This window comes from Psittacula echo (genome assembly GCF_963264785.1).
Source record: "Psittacula echo genome assembly, chromosome: 1".
Taxonomy (NCBI): Eukaryota; Metazoa; Chordata; class Aves; order Psittaciformes; family Psittacidae; genus Psittacula; species Psittacula echo.
In genome coordinates, this window is record NC_137735.1 from 98,401,337 (window position 1) to 98,425,654 (window position 24,318).

General features: G+C 36.9%; 1 protein-coding gene across 1 annotated transcript in view; it reads left to right on the forward strand.

The window, feature by feature from the left end:
- Nucleotides 1-24,318, forward strand: part of ERC1 (ELKS/RAB6-interacting/CAST family member 1) — a 286,136-nt gene that overhangs the window by 144,498 nt on the left and 117,320 nt on the right. Inside the window, exon 13 of the mRNA XM_080623933.1 lies at nucleotides 8,056-8,191. Coding sequence (XP_080480059.1) covers nucleotides 8,056-8,191 — 136 coding nt within the window. The remainder of the gene's footprint in view (nucleotides 1-8,055; nucleotides 8,192-24,318) is intronic.

The following is a 24,318-nucleotide window of genomic DNA, read 5'->3' on the forward strand; positions in this document are numbered from 1 at the left end:
AGCTCTTAGCTTCAATAAAAACAAGTGGTTTCAAGGTTTTCAGGCTAAAGATTTCTAGTTCAATTGCCATCAGCTTTCAAAAATAATTATGGGATTTGACGTATAAATAATTTTATATTTAATCTCTGAAGCCTGATTTCAAATTTTACATCCAGTATGAAATTATGATAATGTATCTGTTATTTTCATCACAAAACTGCTTCCTAGTAAAGAGATGCTGAGAATTTAAATAGTTGGGAAGCTGCATGTTAGTTTTCTTAGGGGTTTTGTAGCTGAACGGTAGTGGGGTAGATGTAGTGGATTAAATCTGCAAAACAGGAATTATAGGTTAGTGGAAGCATGAGGTGCTATAGATGTTTACCTGAAGTTTTTAGAGTGTCTTGGTTTTAGTATGTTGTATCTGGCCCTGTCTGGAAGTGAACCTTTGGTTTGCTTAATTTGTTATGGACTTGTTGCACTAAAATGAAGACACATCTGTTAATCCCTGCTGTTAATCCCTCAATTTTAGCCAGTTACATTTTAGCCAGCACATTTTTCTTCCTTTTTATTTTTTTTTTATTTATTTGAGAATACAAAGACAACAGCATTCGACTTCACCATTAACTATATGTAATTGGGCTGCTTGCCTCATAACTGGAGAGTAGCCTAGTTGATTCTGGGTTTGTTCAATCAAGAGACTGTAGGAAAAAATGGGTATGTTTTCCCTGAATTAGATTAGTTTGATAGTGCTTAGAACATGCATTTGAGACATGTGCTACTCATCCTTAGTTTTTTTCTGTTAATGTATTTATTATGTAGCTTTCTCTAAATTCATTGACTGTTGATGCTGCAGCATTTCACTCTGTCATGAGGAAAATTGTTTACATGAATGTGAGTTCCCTACTCATCGCTGAGAAATAACATTTCACGGGGGAGGTACCTGTAGCATTCAGGTTTAGTGTGTGTAGTTTTGGTTATATTTCTTGGTCTTCTGTTAGACTGAAACAGAGAGATTAATACAAGAGGAGAAAAACTTGAAAAAAATTGTATTAACCTGTAATTACGCATTGTATGGCCAAATGTGGGAGCTGGCTCTATTTGACAGTTGACACATTTTATCTCAGAGAATCTTGGACCTGAGTTTTAAGGCCTTTAGTTACTCTTAAAGAAATTACATTTAAAGATAGTTCATTTGTGCAGTGTAGGCTGGTAGTGTAGGCTGGTAGTGTAGGCTGGTAGCTGTTTCTAGTTAGGACTTGCAAAAATACTCTAATGAAACATGCCATGTAGCGTTAATAACTTGTGCCACCTCACCACTTCTGATACACTTATCTACACAATGTATTCCTAATGGGTCCAGTGATGGGGTTTCCTTCTGAGGTGTTTTCAAGTGATAGGAGGGTTTGGGTTACATTTTTATTATATTAAATTTCTAGGTTTAAACGCCATGTGCTTCCCTTTCCTGTATTTTCCCATCATCTGTTTCTGGAACATTACCGTGGTGTTTTTTAGCTTCAGTGAGAGGTGCAGGCTAATGTGCTGTCTGCATCACAAAGTGTGCACTGATATCATCATCATAATTCCTAACACTGAGAAAGACAATGACCAGTGTAGAGTCAAGATCTGCTTATAGTCTTTGACTTCCACACCTTTGATTCAAACACTGTTGGGCTCTTGTTGCTAAAATCTGGGGCAGGCTGATTTCCCATAGCCTTTCTAGTCTTCGCCCCTTGCCCCCTCCAGTGCTGATCTGAACACACACTTTGTTTTTAAAAATCGAAGTTTCCTAGCTTCAGGAAATGAAGCTCACCCTCCCCATCTCTTAAAGCCACTGTGGGACAGCTTGACTCACATGCAACATACCAGTTAAGTTTTCAGGGCTGTTAGTATTTTCATTGGCATATGTTACCTTGTCATATAAATGGCACAAAACAGTAACGAACAGTGTAACAAAATGATGAGAGATTGTAGGAGAGGCACACAAGCAGAAGTAAACGAGTGCTGGAGTTTGCCAGCTGTGCATCTGAACAAGAGCAACTCATTGAAAGTATGTATATATCCATCTTCTAGCTTGGATGCAATGTGCAACAGTGGTAATAAACCAAGCTGTTTGAAAAGCTTAATAAAATTATTGTTCCTTTAACTTAGGAATTTAGTGCATCATTCTTTGACCTTGTTATAATGTTGAAGAATAGTGTCAAGCTACTTAAGAAGCCGGGGTTGCTCAGTACAGCCCAACAAAGCAAAGGAAGAGGCCCACATAATGCTTACTGTCAAAAAAATAAATTCACCTATACCATGTAGAACTTCAGCAGTAGCTCCCCTGATCCTAATTTTCCAATGTATAAGATAGGGAACTTGTTTAATCTTTGCCGACTTGCTTTGACTGTCAATCAGACAGCCAGTTGTGGTGATAGAACTGTGTGATGTGATCAGTCCTGTTTCCTTCATCGCTTATTTAGCTTCCTTTCATCACTTTCTTTTTTTTTAAGGTTAAGCAATTAGGCTTTCCAAATGCTACCATTATCCTCTGTGGTTTGGTGATCAACCACTGATAAGGTGAAGTGTGTTCTAAGCAACAAAAAGCTAAAGCAAAACCTTTCCGAAAAGGGGGTTTTCTTTTTCTCAAAACAAAGTAGCATTTGGGGGAAGTTTCTCCTTGGCTTTCTTCTGTTATGCATCCCAGAATGTAAATGGTTTTCTTTATGTACCAAAATTACAAAAAAAAAACCCACCAAAACAAACAAAACACACCCCAACAACAACCAGACAAACCCAATAACTCATCTATGTCACTATATTTATGATCTTTTAAATGAACAAGTTAAGGTTAAGGATATGGTCAGCTAAAATATTTGATGGGGCAGACCTTAAAAAGAAAGAAGTGATGAAGGAAATGGCAGGGGTAATGTACTAAGTTGTGAGTTTTAAATCAACCCAGCTCAGATCACTAACATCCCATTGCGCTGATCTTGTTGATTTTTTTTCAGTAAAAGTTTTTCTTTTTTCTCACTCATCTAATCATTAATGAACAAGGCTGCTAATGAAGGTGTGGACAACTCGGCTCATTGTTTGCTGCCTTCCAGCATTTCCTTCCAGAGTGTTTTCCCATTATAATGTGTTTTGCCCTCTGACCAAAATTGTCTGCCAGATGGCTGCTCCATTTCATTCCACAAGTGAATGAATGTGCTTTGCTGCATCTCTTAGGACTACAAAGTGCTTTGAGGTCTTATGCAATTACATCAACTTCTTCAAGGAGGGCGCCAGTGAGGAGGTGCTGATCTCCTCCCTCTGATGACCAGCAGTAGGACACAAGGAAATAGAATGAAGCTGCATCAGGGGGAGTTCAGGCTGGGTATTAGGAAAAAGTTCAGTCACCAGAACAAACTCTCCAGGGAAGTGGTCATGGCACCAGGGTTCAAGGAACATCTGGACAACACTCTGTCATGCAGTTTAGGTTTAGAAAGGCCTGCGAGGAGCAGGAGTTGGACTCGATGATCCTTATGGGTCCCTTCCAACTTGAGATAGTCTGTGATTTTGTATTATGCACTGTAGAATCTAATATTTCATAATACAAGGCACATTGGCAATTTTAAACTAAATAATATATTACTTCATTGCATACAGTTTTCTTTTAAGTTTTTTCAGTAATGTTGACTGTTACATCAGTTTAACTTATGTTGAGGAGCAAAGTGTGCTTTAAAGCAAATGAAGTTCATCTGTCCATTAGGGTTAGTAGCTGCAGCAACAGAGGACTGTCCTGTGGGTGGTGGTAATGCTACGTCAATGAAGGCTTGAGCTAAACAATCTTTCTGACATGGCTGACTGACACATAGAAATACTGTCTGAGTACCTAAGTCAGATGAATAAAACAGGCTGTTTCTGTCGCTGTGCACAGGATCTGTATATTTTTTCCCCTAGGGTGTGTATTCATGAGGTGAAATATAGTATGTGTGTATACATTTTGTATTTATATTAGGGAAGAAAACTCTTCCAAAGGACTCACAGGTAACAATATAACTTTCCGCTTTTCAGGAATGCTTGATGGTCCACTGGTTTTCTATTGCTTATATTTGTCTCACTGTTTTAAAATTATTTTAAAACATGAAGTCTTCTCATTTGAAAGTTTTTATTCCTTATTGTGATTTTTTCTAATTCATTCCCCATGGTGCTTAGCTATACTTCATTATTGGAAATTCAAGAATTTCACAGAGAATTGGAAAGCTGTGGCTTATTTTAAATGATACAGCTTTGTTTCATTAAAAAAAGAAAAAGTCATAGAACTTAGTGATTACTTTCAGTGTCCAGATTAAGAAACCTGGACACTGATCTTTTTCAGCAGGCATATGGCTTAAATTGGGCACCCAAAACCAAAGGATGGGAAATGATTAATTTGGAAAATCTTGGCCTGTCTTTAGTTGAAAGAGTTTGGGGTTTATTTTTTTTAAATTGGAAACCTGATTTTGATTTTTCTTCCTTTCCTGTAATATATTCCATTGTGACAGTACCTAAACACTCTTGTTAGATTTTTCTTCTTTTTTGTGTCTTTTTTATTACTTGATTTGAGGGTGACTGAGAATAAACATCATCTGAGATGAGGTAGTTTTGCTTGTGTTAGTTTTGCTATTGTTTCTGTTGGATCCAGTGATATCCTTCTTTTAAAGCTTTATCTCACTGAACATGAACTGGTTCTCCAGTTTTTATTAGGATCACCACCATTCTTTTTCTCTCTGTAGTCCCATTTTGAAAAGATGTTTCAGTAAGAATATGTACTTATGGTTGTATTTAATGGCCTATATCACTCAGAAATTCATGTGGTCATGATGAGAACTCCATGTACACATTGCAAATTGGTGTTTACTCAGTTGCTCTACATGCTAGAACTAATGCTTTCTAGAAAACACTCATAAATCTCTACTCTTTTACCATCATTGTAATTAATTCCTTTTCATTTTGCTGTCTTTAATCTTGTGCAGTTTGAGTTCTAATAAAAATACTATTACAGATGAAGGGTTTCTTTACAACTTTACTATCCCTTTGAAAGGGTTATGTGCTGTATATGTGTGTAATTGCATCCAGAAGAGTTAAAAGAACATTGAGTTTACAAAATGAATCTCTCAAACTAAAGGAATTCCAGGGCTTTGTTTCTTTCTGCAGTCCTAATCAGCTGCCTTGTGCATATATGACATATCTTTATTTTCCTATTGACTGTTTCCTCATAGAATGTACCAGTTGCAGTGTGCTCACTTAAGACACATGCTGGTTGTGTTCTATTTTATTATTTCAGTTAATTTTATTGTCCAATTATGCACATTGTTCAGTAGTGGCGTGAAGATGAAATAGTTCTGTAACAAGCATCAGTAGAATTTCAGTGTTCAGAATAGCAACAGAACTGTCTTACTGAACAATGAATTGGGTGATTCCTTTTAATCAAGCTTCTGAATATTAAAAATATGTGTGTGCATATTTAAATATTTTTAAATATTGTTTGCATATATAAGAACATGACTTTCTGACTTCAGCTTTAAAGACTGAAAGTTATCTGACAGAGAAAAAGGAGAATTCTTTACAGAATCACAGTCTGGATTCTTCAGAGTTTCATAGAACTTCCATAGCGCAAATGTACAAGAGCTTGTATATGCAAAACCTCTTATGTAATTACAAATATTATAGAAGTGAGAATTGTCATTTGGTACCATGGGCGTTGAAATAAGACGAAATGTGTGTTTATGCATCAGATGACTGTAAGCCTTTTAGACTTATAGATTTCAAGTTTCATGTGACCTTCACAGTCGATATAGTTAAACAGTTGGGGAAATCTTAGCTAATGACATAGATAGCTGTATTATTTGAAAGGTTTGTTGCCCAACTTTTGTTGCTTTTTGACAACAGAGGTATAGAGCAATAGTTGTATCCTACACCTGATTCAAGGCCAGGTTGGATGGAGCTTTGCGCAACCTGGTATAGTGGAAGGTGTCCTTGCCCATGGCAGGGGGGTTGGAACTGGATGATCTTTAAGGACCCTTCCAACTGAACCTATTCTATGAATTCAAGTTTCCAAACAGTATGACAGTTACGAGGATTGATCTGAGTCTTGCAAGCACTAAGTAATTTCCATCTTTTAAACTCTTTTAGGAAAGCTTCAGTTTATCTCAAAATATCTACCTAATATATTAGAAATGCAGTAATTTTGGTTCAAACATGAGAACGTGGTTGTCATTACTGTTTATCCTTATAACTACTCCTTTCTTTGAAATAAGTATTTTGTTTGAAAACATTATGTACCCTGTGGGAGTTTATCTACTTCATATTTATTTTGATGAAGCTTGTGATTTTATTAATATTGGTGCCTCTTATCTAACCAGTGGTTACAGTAACACCTGATTCCCCTGATCTTAATTTAGGAGTTGAATAAGAATTCTCAGATGGAGTTGAATGTGTAGGGCTAACACAATTTCATTTCTGCATTGACTTAGCTATACTTTCTATGTTTATTTTGTTGGACAGATAGAATCATTTATTGTACAAGCTGAGTTGGTGCCAACATAATATTTCCAATAAGTTGTTTAATCACTGAACAAGTCTCCTTCAAACTGGGCAATGTGCCCATTGCCAGTGTGCAGCACTGGGTTAGAATAACTTAACAATTATACTGGAAGTGTTTAAAAAGCATCCTGACTCAAATCAGCTGTAACCGTTGGACAAGGTAGTTAAGTATGCCAGTAATTTTTTAACATCATCAGAAAAGGACTTTCCTTTTTTTTCTTGGTCCTTGGAGGCCATCAGCACTTTCTCACACTAACAGAAATTTGTTTAGCACCAAGGAAAATTTGCAGTTTTCCCAGCTCCAGTTGGCTTACATGGCAAAAAGCAGAGCTTAGTGTTGAACCTACTCTTTTTTTTTTTTGGAAGAACTCAAAGCACTGACTAGCCATGTGCCACATAATTTGAACATATATATTATGAAAAGATGTGTTCTTGATCATAGTTTTGTTATGAGTTCTGAGGAAAATACTGAAGCAATCAGAGTTGTTTGTGATCTGTTCTTAAAAGTATTTCTGAAATACAGAAGAAATATTCTTCCCTCTCAATGTGGATAACATACCAGATATGAAGCTAGTATATCATTCTGCTTTCTAAACAGTAAATTAAAGAGCCGTCTCTACTACTTGCATGATGTTTTGGGGAAATCTTGCGATGAAAGAATCTGTCTTTTATTCCAAAATCCAAACTCCAGATATAATTATGGAGAAAAGGGCTGAGGAAGCAAAGCTAGCCTATTTTGTTTTGATTGGACTAAAAGTTTAGACTTCAGTTTTCTGTGGTCAGGAGGCTGAGATTAAAGGGTCTGTAATTAGTTTCAATACTCCATGTGTCTTAATGCCCAGAAAGGCCAAACCCTGTCTGCAGGCAGTGGTAGTTGCCAGGATCATAAAAAATAATTCATAGATGCAAGTGAAAAGGAAATTATGCACGCTTTCTGAAATAGTTTGTTCTTACTTGCTCTGTCTTGTTTCTGTAAAAAGAAAGGATAGGAAATCCCTCAAAATATCTAGTAAACAAGTAGAACTTGAGGTTGAAAAAAATAGTTTTACTTCTGGAAACAGATTGCCTAGATCTTACAGGTAGTCCTCTATAGTCATGTTTCATTAGGTTTTTCTTTTGATCCTCCTGTTTTCCTTACATTAGGTATAGTGGTACCCAAACCAAAATAGGCTCTTAGATGTCTGTGTTTTTTATAGATATGTGTGTGTATGAACAAAGCAAAGATTTCTGTTACATAGTCACAAGACAGCAGGTGCACCTTTTGATTAATAGTTTATACCAAATAATAATTAAGGGATTTGTTTCAGAAATTTCCACATTTAGGTTAATAGTAATGAGCAAAACAAAGCATTCTTTTGGCTGAATTAACAGTTGAGGGTAATGCTTGAGAATGAGTTTGGTGTTGGTGACCTTCTGGAAATGAAGTGATGGTACTTGAGAGTTCCACTCTTCCTCAGTCCAGTTGCCCAGTGCTAGGGCTGATGGGAAGCATGCTCTGGACCGTGCTCTGAGTGCTCTTCTCTTTTACAGGCAAGTTAAAGATCAAAATAAGAAAGTAGCAAATCTGAAGCACAAAGAACAAGTGGAGAAAAAGAAGAGTGCACAGATGCTGGAGGAGGCCAGGAGACGAGAGGATAATCTTAATGACAGCTCCCAACAGCTTCAGGTAACACTGACATTGAATTAAAGCAGTATGGCCATTCAGCCAGGCTTAACTACCTTGCTCTCTGCTGCGCCTCCTGATCTATTTTCATAGCAGTTACCTGAGAAATTTGTGCTGATTCTTTAAAAGCACACATCTATCCCAGAGCATTTCAAAGAAAGCAGCCTCTGTCATCTTCATAGTTTACTCCATTTTCATAAAAAGGGAAATAGTTTTACTTGTCTACTTGGTTATGAAGTGCATTGAACTGATTTTATCTTTCCAGTATTCCGATTGGTGTGGCTTTTCTTTCTTCACTGCTCTTCTAACAGCCTTTTTCTTTAGCTGTTTTGTGTATTTTCCCAGCTGGTTTTACCTTAAATTGGTACCTTCACTAAATGAAAGATAAGCAAGTAAGTATTCTTACAATAAATTGGAATTATTGTGGGGTAGCTGGAGAACTACACTTTGAGTGTTTACTCATATTTCTCTGACAGTGAAACCCTACTTTGCCTCATGAGTGCTTGGTATGCTTACTAGACAGTTTGCGTTATTTCTGAAATGATAGTGTCCTGCTACCTCACAGAATTAGCTGGTTACCTCAGATCTGCCCAGGTACATGAAAGTCACTGGTATAAAAGCAAGTCAGATATTTCTCATTGTGCTATATGTTGATATAAGATGTAGATGGCTTATCAAACGGTAAGTTTTCAAATGCTGTCATAGAAAGGTTGAACTATTGCCATGAAGTAAAGTAAAAATGCCATGATGCTAATTGAGGAGGTAGTAGATATTTTGCCTGTGATTTTAATTTACAAAAGTAACTTTCTTTTTGGTGAGTGAAAAAAAAGCATGGAAACAGTAATCTACCCGTGCAGTCTTCTAAAAGTATTTTTAAAATCTTCAGAGAGAAACCCTTCTCTTAGGTATTTTCCTTTGTTATCCTAGGTTAAATCCTGTTTCTTGTTACCAGCTACATTTCTTTATACATCTACAGTGAAGACACAGAATAAATCCTAATAGTTCACTAGCAAAGATAAATCCCCTGCTTAATTTAAACAGATACTTCTTTACTCTGTTCTATGGAATTCCAGGGGAATGGTTTCAACTCTTTAAGAACTTTTGGAAGAACCACAGAAACATGTGTCTATATGGAATGCTCTCAGATGCACCATTTTGTGGTTTTCCCCCTCAATTCCAGTCCTTTATATTCAGGGCACTGAAATGGTTAAGTTCCAAGTGTATGAAAATGATTTCATAACTACAGACTTTTATAAAAGGTGGAGATGCGGGATTTCTACATCTGCTAATGGGTTTTGTGACATAAAGCTCCGGCAATCCACAAGGCTCTCGTTATGTGGCAGATTAAGTTCAAATAACACAATCCTCCTGGTATTAGTTAAATGTTTTTAGAAGATCCTAATACAATATTTGGTTAGATTTCTAATCTGCATTTGAATAAGTCTGTATCTGAAGTTTGAGAAGATAAGTGATACTTCACATTTGCCTTGCAATTATGTGCATGGTGTATTAAGCAAATGACACTGTTCCACAAGACCATATTCTTGGGTTTTATGTAGCACTTTCAGATTTTAAAAGATAAGGCTTTCATTTTGGGCTTTTTTCCCCACAGTTATTCTTCTCCTTTTCACTTTTCTTTTTCTGAGACAAATGGAATGCATTGAAAAAAGCCTGAAATCTGATTTCTCTCAGCTCCTTTGTGCATACTAAAAATTGCTGGGTTTGTTTTTTGATTTATTTTGGTTCAGGGTTGTTTGTTTTATTTTGTGAAAAGCTGTAAGTTATGTAGTGTGTTTGTACAATTGCGCATAGCAGTGGACAGACAGTGGTACTTTGGTTACTGATTACTTCATATCCTGTTAAAACTATTTAACACCAGTTTCTGATAATTCAGAGAGGTTGTACAGCTTTGGTGGCAGCAGTGAGGCAGCTTTTGCTCAGAAATTAGGTGGCAAAAGTTGGTGCTGCTTTGTATCAGAGCTCTTTAAGAATATGTATCTGTCCTTGCAATATCCTGTCCAGTTCTTTACTCATGAAGTGTTTTAGCAATAGAAAGATCATAGATATAAAACTATGAATGGCATAGTTAGCATAATTCTACTCTAAATATTTCGTCTTTTTTAATTTCAATTTAACCAACTTGTCTCTAGGAACTAGAAACAGCTAACCAGTTGTCTCTTTTGAGGAAGCCAGGTTGTTTGATATTTTTCTCTTTTTCTCCAGTTTTACTTTGTTGTAGGTTGGTGGTCTAATAGGGAGACTAGAATTAGGTACAAAGATGTCAAAGTGTATAATTTTATTATCTTTACCTTTTTACGTTCAGGTTTTGCAATTAGTGATATATATACAGCAGTATACTTACTTTGTTCTTCTTTGCTTGTGTTTTATTCTGCACTGGTGTCTCTTGTTTTCTATATAATTATATGTAAGTATTTCTGAGATTAAAAATAGAGATTATTAAATGCATGTAAGAATTTAAGATTGAATTGTAATGTGATAGTCAACATTGAAAGGTGCAAGCTACCATAGTATTAATATTATTTGTTTTTGCCTAGCGGCTTTCCTGCTTTTGTGAACCTAATTGTCCTGTTTGGGTGGGCTCAGTTTTAGAGAGTCTTTCCCCATATTCAAAACAAGGCTGAAGGGAATGCTTTCATTCACAGATGAAAAAGGTCTGTATGCTCTAATGAAAATATCAGGCTAAGGTAAAATATGGAGTGTTTAATGACAAGTGACAGGTTCAATAAAAACTCCTTCCTTTAGAAGACCCCTCTGCTTATGGCCTCCCTCTCTCAAGTACTGCAACGTTTTGGTTTCCTGGAAGTAAAATTTAGCCAGGACCACATTTCAATTTGTTAGTTATGGAGACCTGTCTTCTCCATCAACTCTAAAGGGCACTGCCTTCTAATCAATTAAAAGAAACAAACACTTAACCTGAGAAGAACATGGATTTTTTAAGGGTTTTTTTATGGAACCATTGTTGGCTTTGGGGTCAGGACACACAAGCACCAATTTCAGATAATTTTGGTCTTGGTGGTTTTGGCTGGAATTAATAATAAGACAGTACGAAATGCTTAAAAATATATGATCTGCATGTTCTTTGGTTGACCGTCTGCAATCCAGTCAAATAAACACGCTCCCAAGCACATACTCCACTCCTCCTCACTCTGTCCCTAACAGGCATGTGGTTTCTTTCTTCCTGAGTCCAGTAACAAAATGTTCGTTTATTCAGAGAGCTCTGATGATGGAAATTTGGTATTTTGGGGAGTGGGGGAAGAATGAAAACCATAATGTCTCAATTCTAGTGAGATGGATAAATGGCTTTCCAAATTTGTCTTTTCCTCCTGGGTTCCCTTAAACCACAACTCTCCAGAGATCTGAGAGGTTAACGAGTGTCTGGTCTATAAGCAGGATAAAAAAACCAAGCTGTTGGACTGGAGTAAAAAGGTTTTGCTTCAAGTAACTAAAGCTTGACTATTGTGAAAAGGAATTGATACGCTGTCTTGTCCTATAAAGGTAGCATTTGCTGAAATTCTGTGATATTTGAATGGATACTTGGAGCTGACATCTGGAAGGTAGCATGTATATTTTCTTGTTCTGCCACTCCTGCATCCTCCAGAGTTTTTAGGAGACATTTTCAGCATTCCTTGTGGCATGGAGTTGTGTGCTATTGGATCTGCATTTCAGCAGCTATCCGTCAATCTGTAATTGCTGATGACAAACTGTATGTCCAGAAGTTGTGTAAAATGTATTTGAATTCTTAAATGAACAGCTGTAATACCAAGTAAACTTGGTAATTTTTTCTTCTTTTTCCACCCCAAGTTTAGATAATTTAATATATAATCCTATTCTGTGAACTCTATATGCAAGTGTATGTAGATTGTTCCTTGTGGTGATATAATTGTTCTGTCTTCTATTCTTCTTTCTTCTATCTTTTGACCTTTGAGATATCCTTCTAGTGGAAAGAAATAAATTTTCAATCTAAACAAATGTACAGTTATTTGTTTGATAAAATTATTTTGCTGGGATCTGGACATAGCACAATGAAATCGATAGGCAGCCAAATACCTTCTCATCAAATGACCTTTCTAAATTTATTAAATGTCAACCAAAATCTGGTCTTAAATTATTGAAGAATTTCCTCTTGATATGCTATGATTGGTTCTTGAGGGTAGGGTGGCTGAAGTTTTTTCATCTGATCTGTTGATGGTAATACCATGCTATGATGAAAATGATGGTTTGTCATCTTTGAGCTGTTAATAAAGAGAGATCTTGCTTCCCAAATTAATCTATGAACTTGGATTTGGACAGTGTGTGCAAAGCCTCTGAAGAAATGGTTACATTGAAAGAAAGTTTTCTAAACTTGAAGTTCAAGATTTCCTCCAGAACTTCCTAGCCATTATCAGCTTTGAAGCAAATTGGTTATGCTATCTAAGTGGTGTTATATGTTTCCCTGGGATAAGTGAATTTTAAGTGCTGATGAGTTTCTGGCTAGTTTTAGTTTCATATAAACCACTGCCATATCAGATTCCAGCCTTGCCCTCCAGCTGAGTGAACTTTTGTTATCCCTGGGGTAACCCAGCTTAACACGATAAGACCTATGAAACTCAGCTACTCCATATCAGCCTAGTAGAAATGTATTCTTTAATGCCATTTTCCATCTGCAGGATTTATTCCAGAGAACAGTCTGATGTATCAGACCTATATTTTCTCATTGAGCTCAGATCCATCTTTGGGAATTATTCAGATCAAAGCATTCTTTTTCTCTCTTTTCCTCTTCCACTAGTTTTTAGACCTCAATTACATCAGGGAGGTGTTTTGGCCTCCCTCTCCCTGGATAATTCTTTGTGCTACACAGCCTTGTAGATGTCAGTGTTCCTTGGGCCTTGAGTGTCATTGGTTCCGTGAGTGTCATTAGCACCTTCACAGGTGGCTAAAATTTCACCGGATGGTATATTCAGTTCTAGGTGAACCTCCTTCTGCTGTGTAAGATGGAATTCATGACATAAAGCACTGAAAGGATATGAATGCGCTTTGCAATTCAGTTTTCAAGAAATTTATTGGCATTCTTTTGAAGAGATAATTTTTTCTTGTCAGTCACCATAGAGGATGAAGCACTGTTACATGTTCTTGATGATTAAGCTAAATATGATTCCGAGTTCAGAGATGATGTGAATCAGTTTTGTACTGGCTGTCTCTCAGTATTACATATGGCCTTTTAAAATGAAAATGCAGCAGGTAAGAACAAATACAATCTCTAAAGAACCTCATGAAAATCTAAATGGAATAGATGTATGCAAATTATTCCTCCTATTTTATTTGGACTAAACGCAGTGGTAGCCAGTAGGTAGTTTTGGGATCAACTGACTCTCCAACTCTTTCTCTGAGCGCTTCTGTGACAGCTGGCTATGCATTAGAAAACAGGATATACATATACATTAGAGACTTTAATACTCATCATGATTTGTTAGCCATGTAATATTCCAGTAGCAATTTTAATTTCCATCAGCTTTTACAATATGTTACAGAAAATGCAATGTTCCACAAGCATTGCATTCTATACTTGTTTGCAGGGTTGTGATTTTCAGCACAGTGTGCGCAGTTACTGTAGACACAAGCAAATATTTAAGCCTGGCAGATGCTTAGAGAAAAACTAGTTCTTGTTCTTATCATATCATAACTCTCCCTGTCAAGAGAGCTTTTCCTGGATGTCCAGGAGAAGTTCCAAAAATGATGACCTTTTAGGTTGGCTTTGCGTGAGTTATAGTGAAGGGAAGTTTCATGGGAGGGATGTGGATTAATTTGAATTGTAGCCTTTTTTTCAGGAATTTAAAATTGGTAATTAAGCATTTCTGGATATATCTACTTCTATGACATAGGAAATGTATGGATAATGAATAGACAGCCTCACTTCATATCTTGTTATATCTGTGTGAAGTAATATAGTAGTTTTGGACACGGGTATTCTTTGTTTGTAATGCTTCCTAATGAAAAAAAAAAAAAAAAAGAGGCATTTTTGCAGTGTTAATATCTTAAATAATTTTTATCATTTAATATCACAGAAGCGGGACTGGAAAGAAATGCTAGTTCACTCAACAGTCGAGGAATACTGAACAATACCAAAAATCAGTGTATAATATGAAATAGCACTATTGACACTGTTGGATTTCCATCTTAGCAAGAGTGTAGTGCACATAAAAATGAGCTTCTAGCTAAAAAAAAAAAAGTTTCTTCCGTTTTCTCTACTGAAGTCATGAAGTGCAACTTTATTTCGAGGAAGAGGATGAAGACTTCCTAACAGATCGCCAGGAAGTAAACACAGCAAGGTAGGAAAAATATCTTGATCAATAAGGATGAATAAAGTCAAGCCATGCTGCATCTACCTAGATGCATATTAGTCCTTTTCGTCTCTCACCCTGTCACATGTGGATCTGATGGACTTTGCAAGACAGGAATTCTCCATTTACTTGATGGAAGCTCATCAAGACAAGCTTTGATTCATGTTAAGCCTAAAGAGTTGTGTGGTTTTTTCCAAATTTTCCATACAGACATCTGATACCTGTTTCTCCAAACAGCTGCATATGGAGAATAATAAGATGATTAAGGGAGTGGAGCATCTCCCTTATGAGGAAAGGCTGAGGGAGCTGGGTCTCTATAGTTTGGAGAAGAGGAGACTGCGGGGGGACCTTATTAATGTATATAAATATATAAAGGGGGAGTGTCACGAGGATGGAGCCAGGCTCTTCTCAGTGGCAAACAATGATAGGACAAGGGGTAATGGGTACAAACTGGAACACAAGAGGTTCCACTTAAACTTGAGAAGAAACTTCTTCTCAGTGAGGGTGACGGAACACTGGAACAGGTCGCCCGGGGGGGTTGTGGAGTCTCCTTCTCTGGAGACATTCAAAACCCGCCTGGACACATTCCTATGTAACCTTATCTAGGTGTTCCTGCTCTGGCAGGGGGATTGGACTAGATGATCTTTTGAGGTCCCTTCCAATCTCTAACATACTGTGATACTGTGTAATATGTAGTAATATAGGTGACCATTATAAAGTGTAGATTTACCTCTCCAGTTTCTTAATTTTACTGGATTTGTGAGATCTTGGTGTTCCAACATTCTTACCGTGTGAACTGTGAGCCATGAGCAAACTGTGGGGACAGCCCTGTCTCCAGCTTTAGTAAAGATACTTTTTTCTGATGAATGTTTACAAGGTCTGACCAGTTTCATTTTGCCCATGTGTGCAGTGTTGCATGTTGAAGCAACAACAAAAATAACTTATTTTTGAACATGAAAATGGTTTGTCTCAGAAACGGATTCCTCTGTTCCTACATGAGTTATTCATTCGTGTTATTAAAGAAAGAAAATGCAGGGTTTTCCTCCATCTGAATATCAGAATAAGCATATGATCTCGTTCTTAAATTTGATATGGCAGTTCTTACAGAGACAGAATCTGTCAGTCTACATAATCAATGTTTATGGCTAAATACATTGTTAAGGAAATACCTTCTCCTGTGTCTGACCAGAAGCACTCCTTACAGAATACCTGTTACCATAACATTTATGGAAACTAAGCTTGAAAACACTTGACATTTGGAATGGATAAGCATATCCCTGGATAGACACTTAGCCATCTGCTCTATTTGTTTTCACTTCACAGTTTAGTTTACCATACATTTATTGTGTTCTAGTTAAATGTATTCACTGCCTTCACATCTTTAAAAAAGATGAACCATTTGACTCTGTCATCTTAAGCAATGTAAAAATGCTCTACAGTCTTGAACAGACAGCTGGAAAAATTTTGTGAAAGTCACTATTTACAACTAGCATTAGGCACTCTCCCAATTATCCCAGTATTTCCTTAACTGCAAATTGAGATTTGTAGTGAGAGAAAGCCATTATATGGCTTGAGAGTTTTTAATGGAGGAAAGAGGACTCCCTACATCCTAACATTTCTCTGTGATCCATCAGGAATATTATTCTCCAGACACAGTTTCACCCAGTCTTTTCTGCAGAAACATTAGGTGTGAGTGGAAGATGAAACCTGCTATTTGTACTCTCTTGCCTGTTTGGCAAAGAGCAGGATTGGTACCCTTTATGATATGCCAGAAACTAAGTACAGTGAAGACTGGACAGCTGAATTTGTGCCAGCAACCTTAACCACTAGATGTTTTTTGCATAGGTTGGGATTTTTTTTCCAAGAGTAGTATCTGAGTTCAAACTCCTTTCCTAAAAACTGTCAGAGAGATTAATGTAACTGTTGACAACATGGTGTGGTTCCTGTGAGGAGGCCTCTCCTGAGAGTAGAAAACATTGAGGGCCAGATTTAAGCAAAACAATAGGAGTACATTCAAGGGGAAGAACAGCTCTCTTTTCATTTTGGTGTCTTATTTCATGAGCCTGAGAAATGGCAATAAATTTACTTTTTTTCCTCTTCTGATACTTTTTTCCCATCTCTCTCTCTCTCACAAGCCCTTTTTTTTTTTTACTTGCTGTGTTAAAAATGGTTTCTAACACATCTTTTCCCAAGAATAAAAATGTCCAATTGCCTCAGCTCATGTCATGGTCTCATTTTTCAATAAAATTTCTATTCTGCCTTGTTCTCGTTTTGCCCAGTAAAAAAGAAGAGGGAATGGGGTGATGATGGGCACCTAAAGGCAGACAGAATTCAGAATTCATTTTAAAAAGATAATGCATGTGGATTTTTTTTTAATACCTATGGCAACACATGCTTCAGCATTTCCATTTAAAATTTCCCTCTATTTTAGTAATTAAACCTAATTCACTTCATTCTAATTCAGTATTATTCCTTAATCTTGCTTATTAAGCTGCCGAAGTTGCTGTCACCCTTAAACTACTCTGGTTTTGGGGTTTTTTTTGGGGGGAGGTAGGGAAGTGTTTGGGTTTCTTGGGGGTTTTCTTTGTTTTGTCTTTTTCTTTCTATTGAAACAAGCCTATCCTGTCTTTAGCACTTTCTTCATAAAATTTTCCTCTGGCTGAAATATCTTAGGATATATCAGAACAAATGCTGTTATTGTGATGTGCAAATATTAGGTGGGATTAAGGCTTACGCTGCAAATCATGTATTCCTATTTGACAGAAGGTTGTAAAATACTACAAGTCAGCACCAGTCCTTTCAGCTGTTGAATTTTGTTTGAGGTACTTTCAGATCAAAATGCAGGTGGTTGGAAAAACTAAGTCTTCTACTGAAGATTAAAGGATGATGGTCTCCTTAACATTCTAGACCACGTCTATAGTCAGTTATAATTCGTCAATGATTATAGTTCATCAATAATTATAGCAGCCTTCCAGTACCTAAAGGGGCCTACAAGAAAGATGGAGGGGGACTTTTTACAATGGCATGTAGTGATAGGACAAGGTGCAATGGCTTTAAACTGAAAAAGGGTAGATTTAGATTAGATATTAGGAAGAAGTTTGTCACTATGAGAGTGGTGAAGCGCTGGCACAGGTTGCCCAGAGAACCTGTTGCTACCCCCTCACTGGCAGTGTTCAAAGCCAGGTTGAACGGGGCCTTGGGCAACCTGCTCTAGTGGAAGATGCCCCTGCCCATGGCAGGGGGGTTGGATCTGGATGATCTTTGGGATCCCTTCCAACCCAAACCATTCTATGATTTTATGACAAATTCTTTTTAGGACGCTGTGTTGGTTTAGTTGCTGGTTTGATGATGGGTTCTGGTCTACGTATATTACCATAGTAAAACAGTCTTGGAATTAAAATAAGTATTTTCATGCAAATATTGGTTAGCAGAACTATTAAAAAAAACAATGTTAAGAAATATTAAACAACAAACCAAGAAAATACTGCTATCTCACTGTACACATCAGTAGCGCATTCACCTCTTGAATAATGTGTAATGATGTGGGCCATTCACCACAGAGAAGATATGTCAAAAGCAGAAGAGGTAAAAAAGAGGAAGAAAACAGTAAACATAAGGAGAAACTTCTATTTCAACAGATATTAAATAGATTTAGACACTTGAACATGAAAAGAAATGAGTGAGGACAAGAGCCAGGGGGTACTTTTTCCAGCTTTACAGGCTGAGAACAATAGATTATCATTTTGGAATATTTAGGGCTAAAGAAAAACAATAACCATTTTTCTCTTCTGAACTAGTTCAGGCTTTTATAGGAACAATTGGAGTTTTATACAAAGAAGTGAGAATCTCTCAGAATGTGAAGCGTTTACACTTTCTTATCCTTTTGGCTTCTGTGCCAGTGAATTGAAATGGTAATTTTTGTAAAAGCTGCAATTCTATGTTGCCTGTTTAAATGCTACTGTCAGTGCGGCACTGAAAATAACCAACAGGAAGCTTTTATTTCAAATACTTCATTTCAGTACTTTTAAACTGTTTTCTGATGGTGTTAATGTCTAAATGCCCAACATTAACTTTTGTTTTTCAATATTCTGTTCGTATGAATTTTTCCTATTAGGTTTTGTGTTACATACATGCATATGAATTGACTGCTGCTTCACACTTAAGACATTCCATTTGTCCCTATTCTTTCTTAGTGAATTTTTTGTAAGTTTCTGTTATTGTATCCAAGTCATAAATGTGTTTATTTCTTGTATTCAAATGTATCTTTACACTTTAGATATAGTGGTAAGGCTGATCTGTGTATTTACTGTAAAGGTATTGATAACAGAAACCAGTTTTTAATCTTTTAAGTAAAACATTTCGCTAAATTAATATGTGTGTATTTTGTTAGTAGCTGGATCCAGCTGGCTTCCAGAGGGATTGCGAGTGGGTTGGAGTGTTCTCAGATGGTTTGAGAAACAGCGATAATTTAACTGTGACATGAAATTGGTTTGATGATCTCTAGTTTGAAGTTGGGGAGATACGGGTTCATCTGCATGAGCAAAAGTAATAATGTTGGGCATTTTTTACATAAAGTAAATGCATAGTGGTTAGCAATAGCATCTTGCTAGACTGTTAGCCTTATCCTTGAACTGATGGTTAAAGGAAGCAGTTGCTAGCACAAATACAGTAGCTGCTGTACTATGATGAAAATCAAGAAAGAGGCATCAAAGACTAAAATAAATGTATGAGACCAGAGGTGACTGCAGGAATTCTCTTAAAAATTGAAAGAGTGGGAGAGATTCAATGGCATCAACTGCTGAGTAAACATTTCCTCAGTGGTGGTGTCTCACTAGCAATTTTTGTCATATGTTCAACTATGAAAAAGAGGGAAGACGTGAACTTTTATAGCTGGCTGTCCATGCATGCTGCTTCTCTGCTCTTTTTTTGCGGAATGATTGAAAATGAGCAAAGAAAGGTAGGTCTTACAACTACTGTGATGTATTAGTACAATGATGATGACAGGGCTGGCATTGGCAAGGAGAGTTCAGAGGACTAGGCCTGTATCAAGGGAATAATGTGTGGGTTCGAGCTTCATATTAATAGTGCAGGTAGTTAAAACTGCCACTATTTTCTTTTATTTGCTGTAATCCCATATCAATTTAGGAGTCTTGAGTCATAGTACAGATTTATGTGTGAAGAAGAAATCCTTTTACAGTAACATTTTCCCAATTAGCCTCTCAAAATCCACCCCATAAAATAAAATAAAATAAGTAAAATAAAATAAAATAAAATAGACAACTAGCAGACAAAGAAAAACCACAAACCCCCATAACAATTACATGCTTTTGCTCACTTCAGAGCATTTTCACAACTGTACTGTCAGCCTTGGGTCTTATTCCAATAGTCCATGCAGTGACCCACTGTGGGTAGATAGAAGTTTAGTCCCTGTAGCTTTTAAAAAATACAAATGTGGTAATTTGCAACAGCTGAACCAAAATGTTAACGCTGTTGGCACCCTGTGTGAGCTGCTAAATGGTAAACCTGGTTGTTAGTATTGGCAAGGTACTTTAGTGTGTCTATGCTGTTACTGATGAAAAGTGCCTGTACAAAACCAACATACCTAACTGATTGCTGTGTTGGGAGCGCCAAGCTTAAAGTAACAGGAAAGAAGTGTCAAAAACATGGCAGCTATCAGGAAGAAACGTTGCCAGTTTCTCAGAGGAATAATCAGTTTTGCCTTTCCCTTTTAGGCCTGTGTAACAGTGTCTAAAAATGTCCTTTTCTTCTTCCTCTTCGTTCTCCCTCAAGAAATGTATAAATAATCTAGATTGCAGTGGAATTCCTCTTCAATAGCAGAGAAGGATATAGAAGTTACAGAGCTTTATGATGGGCATAATTCAACTAGTATCGATTAGGATCCTTTCTTACCATTACCACAAGCTCTGTGTAGTTTAGGTTGCTCCAGATGTTGAACAAAACTGCTGTATATTGTGGAAACACTTTTTGAAAGTAACACACCTGAGTGGTAACATAAAATTTTCCAATTTTCATGTGTTTGGGTGTTTTTTTCCCCATGTAAATGTGTTTTAGGGACAAGTGCATGTACATTTTGCCCTTAGGATTATACATGTTTTGCATTTGGAATGTAATTAACATCTTGACATACCTCAAAATTATTCATTTTAGTATTACTGTCATTCAGTGCTAATGCTATTGTGTAGGATTGCAATTTCTTTGTATTTTTTTGCTACTTCTTTGTGACCTGTATGTTTAAGAACAGAAATGAGTTCACATAACTTCAGATGGATGAATTGATTCTATGTTTATTTTCTTAGCAAGTAGAGAAGAGCATTTTTTTTACTGATGCTTACCACTTCAGGTAGGTTTTATGTAACTGATCTTGGTACCAATATGTTTCCCATCAGAAATTTGTCATGTTACTTTACAGACATATTTTTTATCTGTGTGGGAATTTTTCTTTCTTCCTTTATGGGGTTGGTAGCCACGAGGACTTTGTGCAGGGTAGAGCAGCTGCCTCCCTGGTTTTATTCTTTCTATTTTATAAACTTCTGTAGCTGAGCGCATTTTGTGATTTTCATTTAAGTGAATGTCCATACAGGTAACTTTTAAAGTGCATCCTTCTCATGTACACAGGAGAAAATTTTTTTGTTAGCAGCATCATTTTCAGTCCTGAATTACTCCTGAGTGTTGTCCTAACTTACAGCAATGATATTCAAGGGACAGTGCTGTCCAAACACCATTCCTTTTCCTACCTTTCTATTTCAAAAGAAAAATTCTCTGGCCATTTCTCATAAACTGTTGGTTTCCTTATGACTTTTTTTTTCCTCTGTGCTAATTTTAATGCACTGGTTCCATTTATCATGTCTAGAAATAATTTTTATCCATTTTGTTCTTTCTGCAACTGATAATCCACCAGTGCACACATATTCTGGATGTACACATCTTCTCTTTTTCCATTGTGGTACTCTCAGGAGAATGTACTCATCACCTTCTGCTGTCCCTGGTGTTTTCAATGTGGCATAAGCAGTGCTGTGGCCAGCTTTGTTGTACTTCCCTCTCAACTCCTAGTGGAATGAAATTCTGCTACTGCAGTTTTATTTCGTTGTCACATGTTGTTATTTTTCTGCATTTATGCAACTTGTCAGGCTTGAATTCCAATCCATGTGTCTTACTTGGCAGATGCAATTTTCCAGATGTTGACATGATGAGATGCCATCATGCATCTTGGGTCTGATTTCTCCAAAGATGAGGAAACGTTAGTCAAGGACATCCTGCTTGTCAGTTTCTGTCTTTTCAGCTCTTAGACCATTCCTTTCATTCAGGAACTCATGATAACTACATATGCTGTTGATGTACTTGCAAAAAACCCCTCTTTGGCTCACTTGGTGCGATACAGGGACTTCATATAAACCTAATACTGGATATACTCGGCTTCTGCTTAGACAGAGAGAGGTTTCCCCATCACAGGTAACCCCTGGTACTGAAGTTCTTTTGCCAGCTGAGGGCATCAACTCAGCTGTATGCAACATTGATGATACTAGCATTAGTATTCGTGGTTATTATATAAACTCTCCTGGTTTTGCCCAGCAATATATATATAGTAGCAGCAGTTTACATGGTAGTTTGCCTCTTTGTTACTTAGGTTTTATTTTCAGTATCTCTAGTATTCGATCTTTGTTTATTTGTGGTTCATGCTACGTCTTGGCGCCAAGCTATACGCTCCCCTAAAGACATTTCCTTCTTCAGGAATTTATAAAGTAGTCTTCAATTCCACTTTTCAAGACAGCATGCTGTGGGGTTTTTTATTGCCATTTTCTTCAGGAAATGGTAATGAATACAGAGGGAGAAATCATCCACCATGGACATGGCCTTTGAATGAGTTGCACGGGACCTCAAACAGTCTTCTTGAGCTAGATTCTATGATAACTACCATTCAAGTTATGTACCATGGTGATATGGCCTACCTTTACCCAATGTATATTCTTAAAAACCCATCAAGTCAAAGTATTGTCTCATCAGTGTAAGAGGTATTTACAAGTGAAAATTTTGCATGTTCTTCTTGTTCAGAGACTTTTTCAAATAGCTGATCAGCACATGGAGCTGAATGAAGAAGCTTCACCTAAGTTTTAAGGCCCTATGATTGTTTCTGAAATCAAATGAAACTGTAATTTTTAGTACTTTCACATTTTTAAAATGGTCTGCAGGTTTTTGCAAGTATTTTTCAGAGAAAAGCAGAGATCAGTTAACAAATCCATTTATTTTCATCAGTTGGCATCTTCTGAAGAGTAGCCTTCTCATTTTGGTATAGCATCTTTTCTTCTGGGTTCAGCAGTGCAGTAGTTTAACCAGCACTGCAGAAACCCACCTTCCATAATTTAGTGAGAGTCTTTTGACATCTTTTGGTAGACTCCTAAGATGACAAACAAGAAATCATCAGTAAAGAGCTGACTACAGCAGAACCTATTTTTCCTTTTTCACATTTGGTGCCCCTACTGATTATGGGCAAAGACAGGAAGCCAGGGAACTTTATTGAGGAAACTTGGTAAGATTTAGATTTTTCCTATTAATCAGCCAGCATGCACTTTAGAGTTGCAGAGATCTGTAGAGATCGGGTCCTTGTGTTTTTTAACTGGAAAATTCCTAACATTTGTAGATGGCCTGCCTGCAAATGTTGGTGAAGAATTTGTTGTATCAATAACTAAATGATGGTTTGTATCCAGGAGGAAGCTTTAAGTAGTACTTGAGGCTGCTGACAGTCCTGAGTTCCCAGGTTCCACTTACTTAGTGGAAAGTCAGTTCACAAAGCAGGATTTTTCTTTCTAGGGAGAGTTTTATTCCATCTAGAATGGACTGAGATCATTATCATTGGGGTTTTTATCTAGGTTGTGGCTTTCTGAGGAAATACATGATAATGAAGAGCAGTAGTTCACAGGAATAAGTGTTTGTAATGATGTAGTGATGTCACTGTTTAAGAAATAATTTATTCCTAGTTTGAAATGCTTCCAGTACTGTGTTCTTCCCTTCTGGTTTATGAAAGCACCCAGGTAAAATGTGCTAGTGCATTAATTACAGGGTTATATGAAAATGATCTTTCCCTGCCTACGTGATTGGCTAGCTAGAAATATTTTTAAGTTAAGCATTTCACTGCCTTCTCAAACTGTTACTAATCTTTCCCAAGAGTTAACTAAAGAAATCTACCTTAATTCCATTTCAAAGAGTGCAATTAGTCCATAAAAACTTTTTTGAGTCTAGTTCAAGACACAGTTATGAATATAAGTTTGCCAGGATACCTCAGATTTAATTAACCTAAATGCCTCGGTGAAAACATATATCCTCTTTCATGCACTTCCATAAAACTTCATGACAGATTGCACATCACATGAATGCATGATAGATTAAATTGATAAATCCTTTTAACATGTATCACTTGGACATCCTACCACTTCCTTCCTGAAGTGAAAGAAAAAGACCAGAAATGTGCATCAGTCACACCTCCTATTCCTTTCAGGCTGTCAGGCAGACATGTATTGGAATGAGTTTTGCATACGAATCAGCTATGGGGTCATAGGATAGGTAGCAAAAATTTTTATTGTGCCTGAACTCTTGGCACTCATTCAGTGTCAGATGGGGTTTTCATTTTCTTTGTGCTGCCACCAGTGAGCATAAGGGCAGGGCTGTCTCCTCTATCCCAGTTTAATTCCATCTCTGCTGTGCAGTCTCATGCATATTGGACTTGGGAGGAGAGGAAGGGAGGGTCACGGAGATACTTGGTTAGGTAATACATCTTGA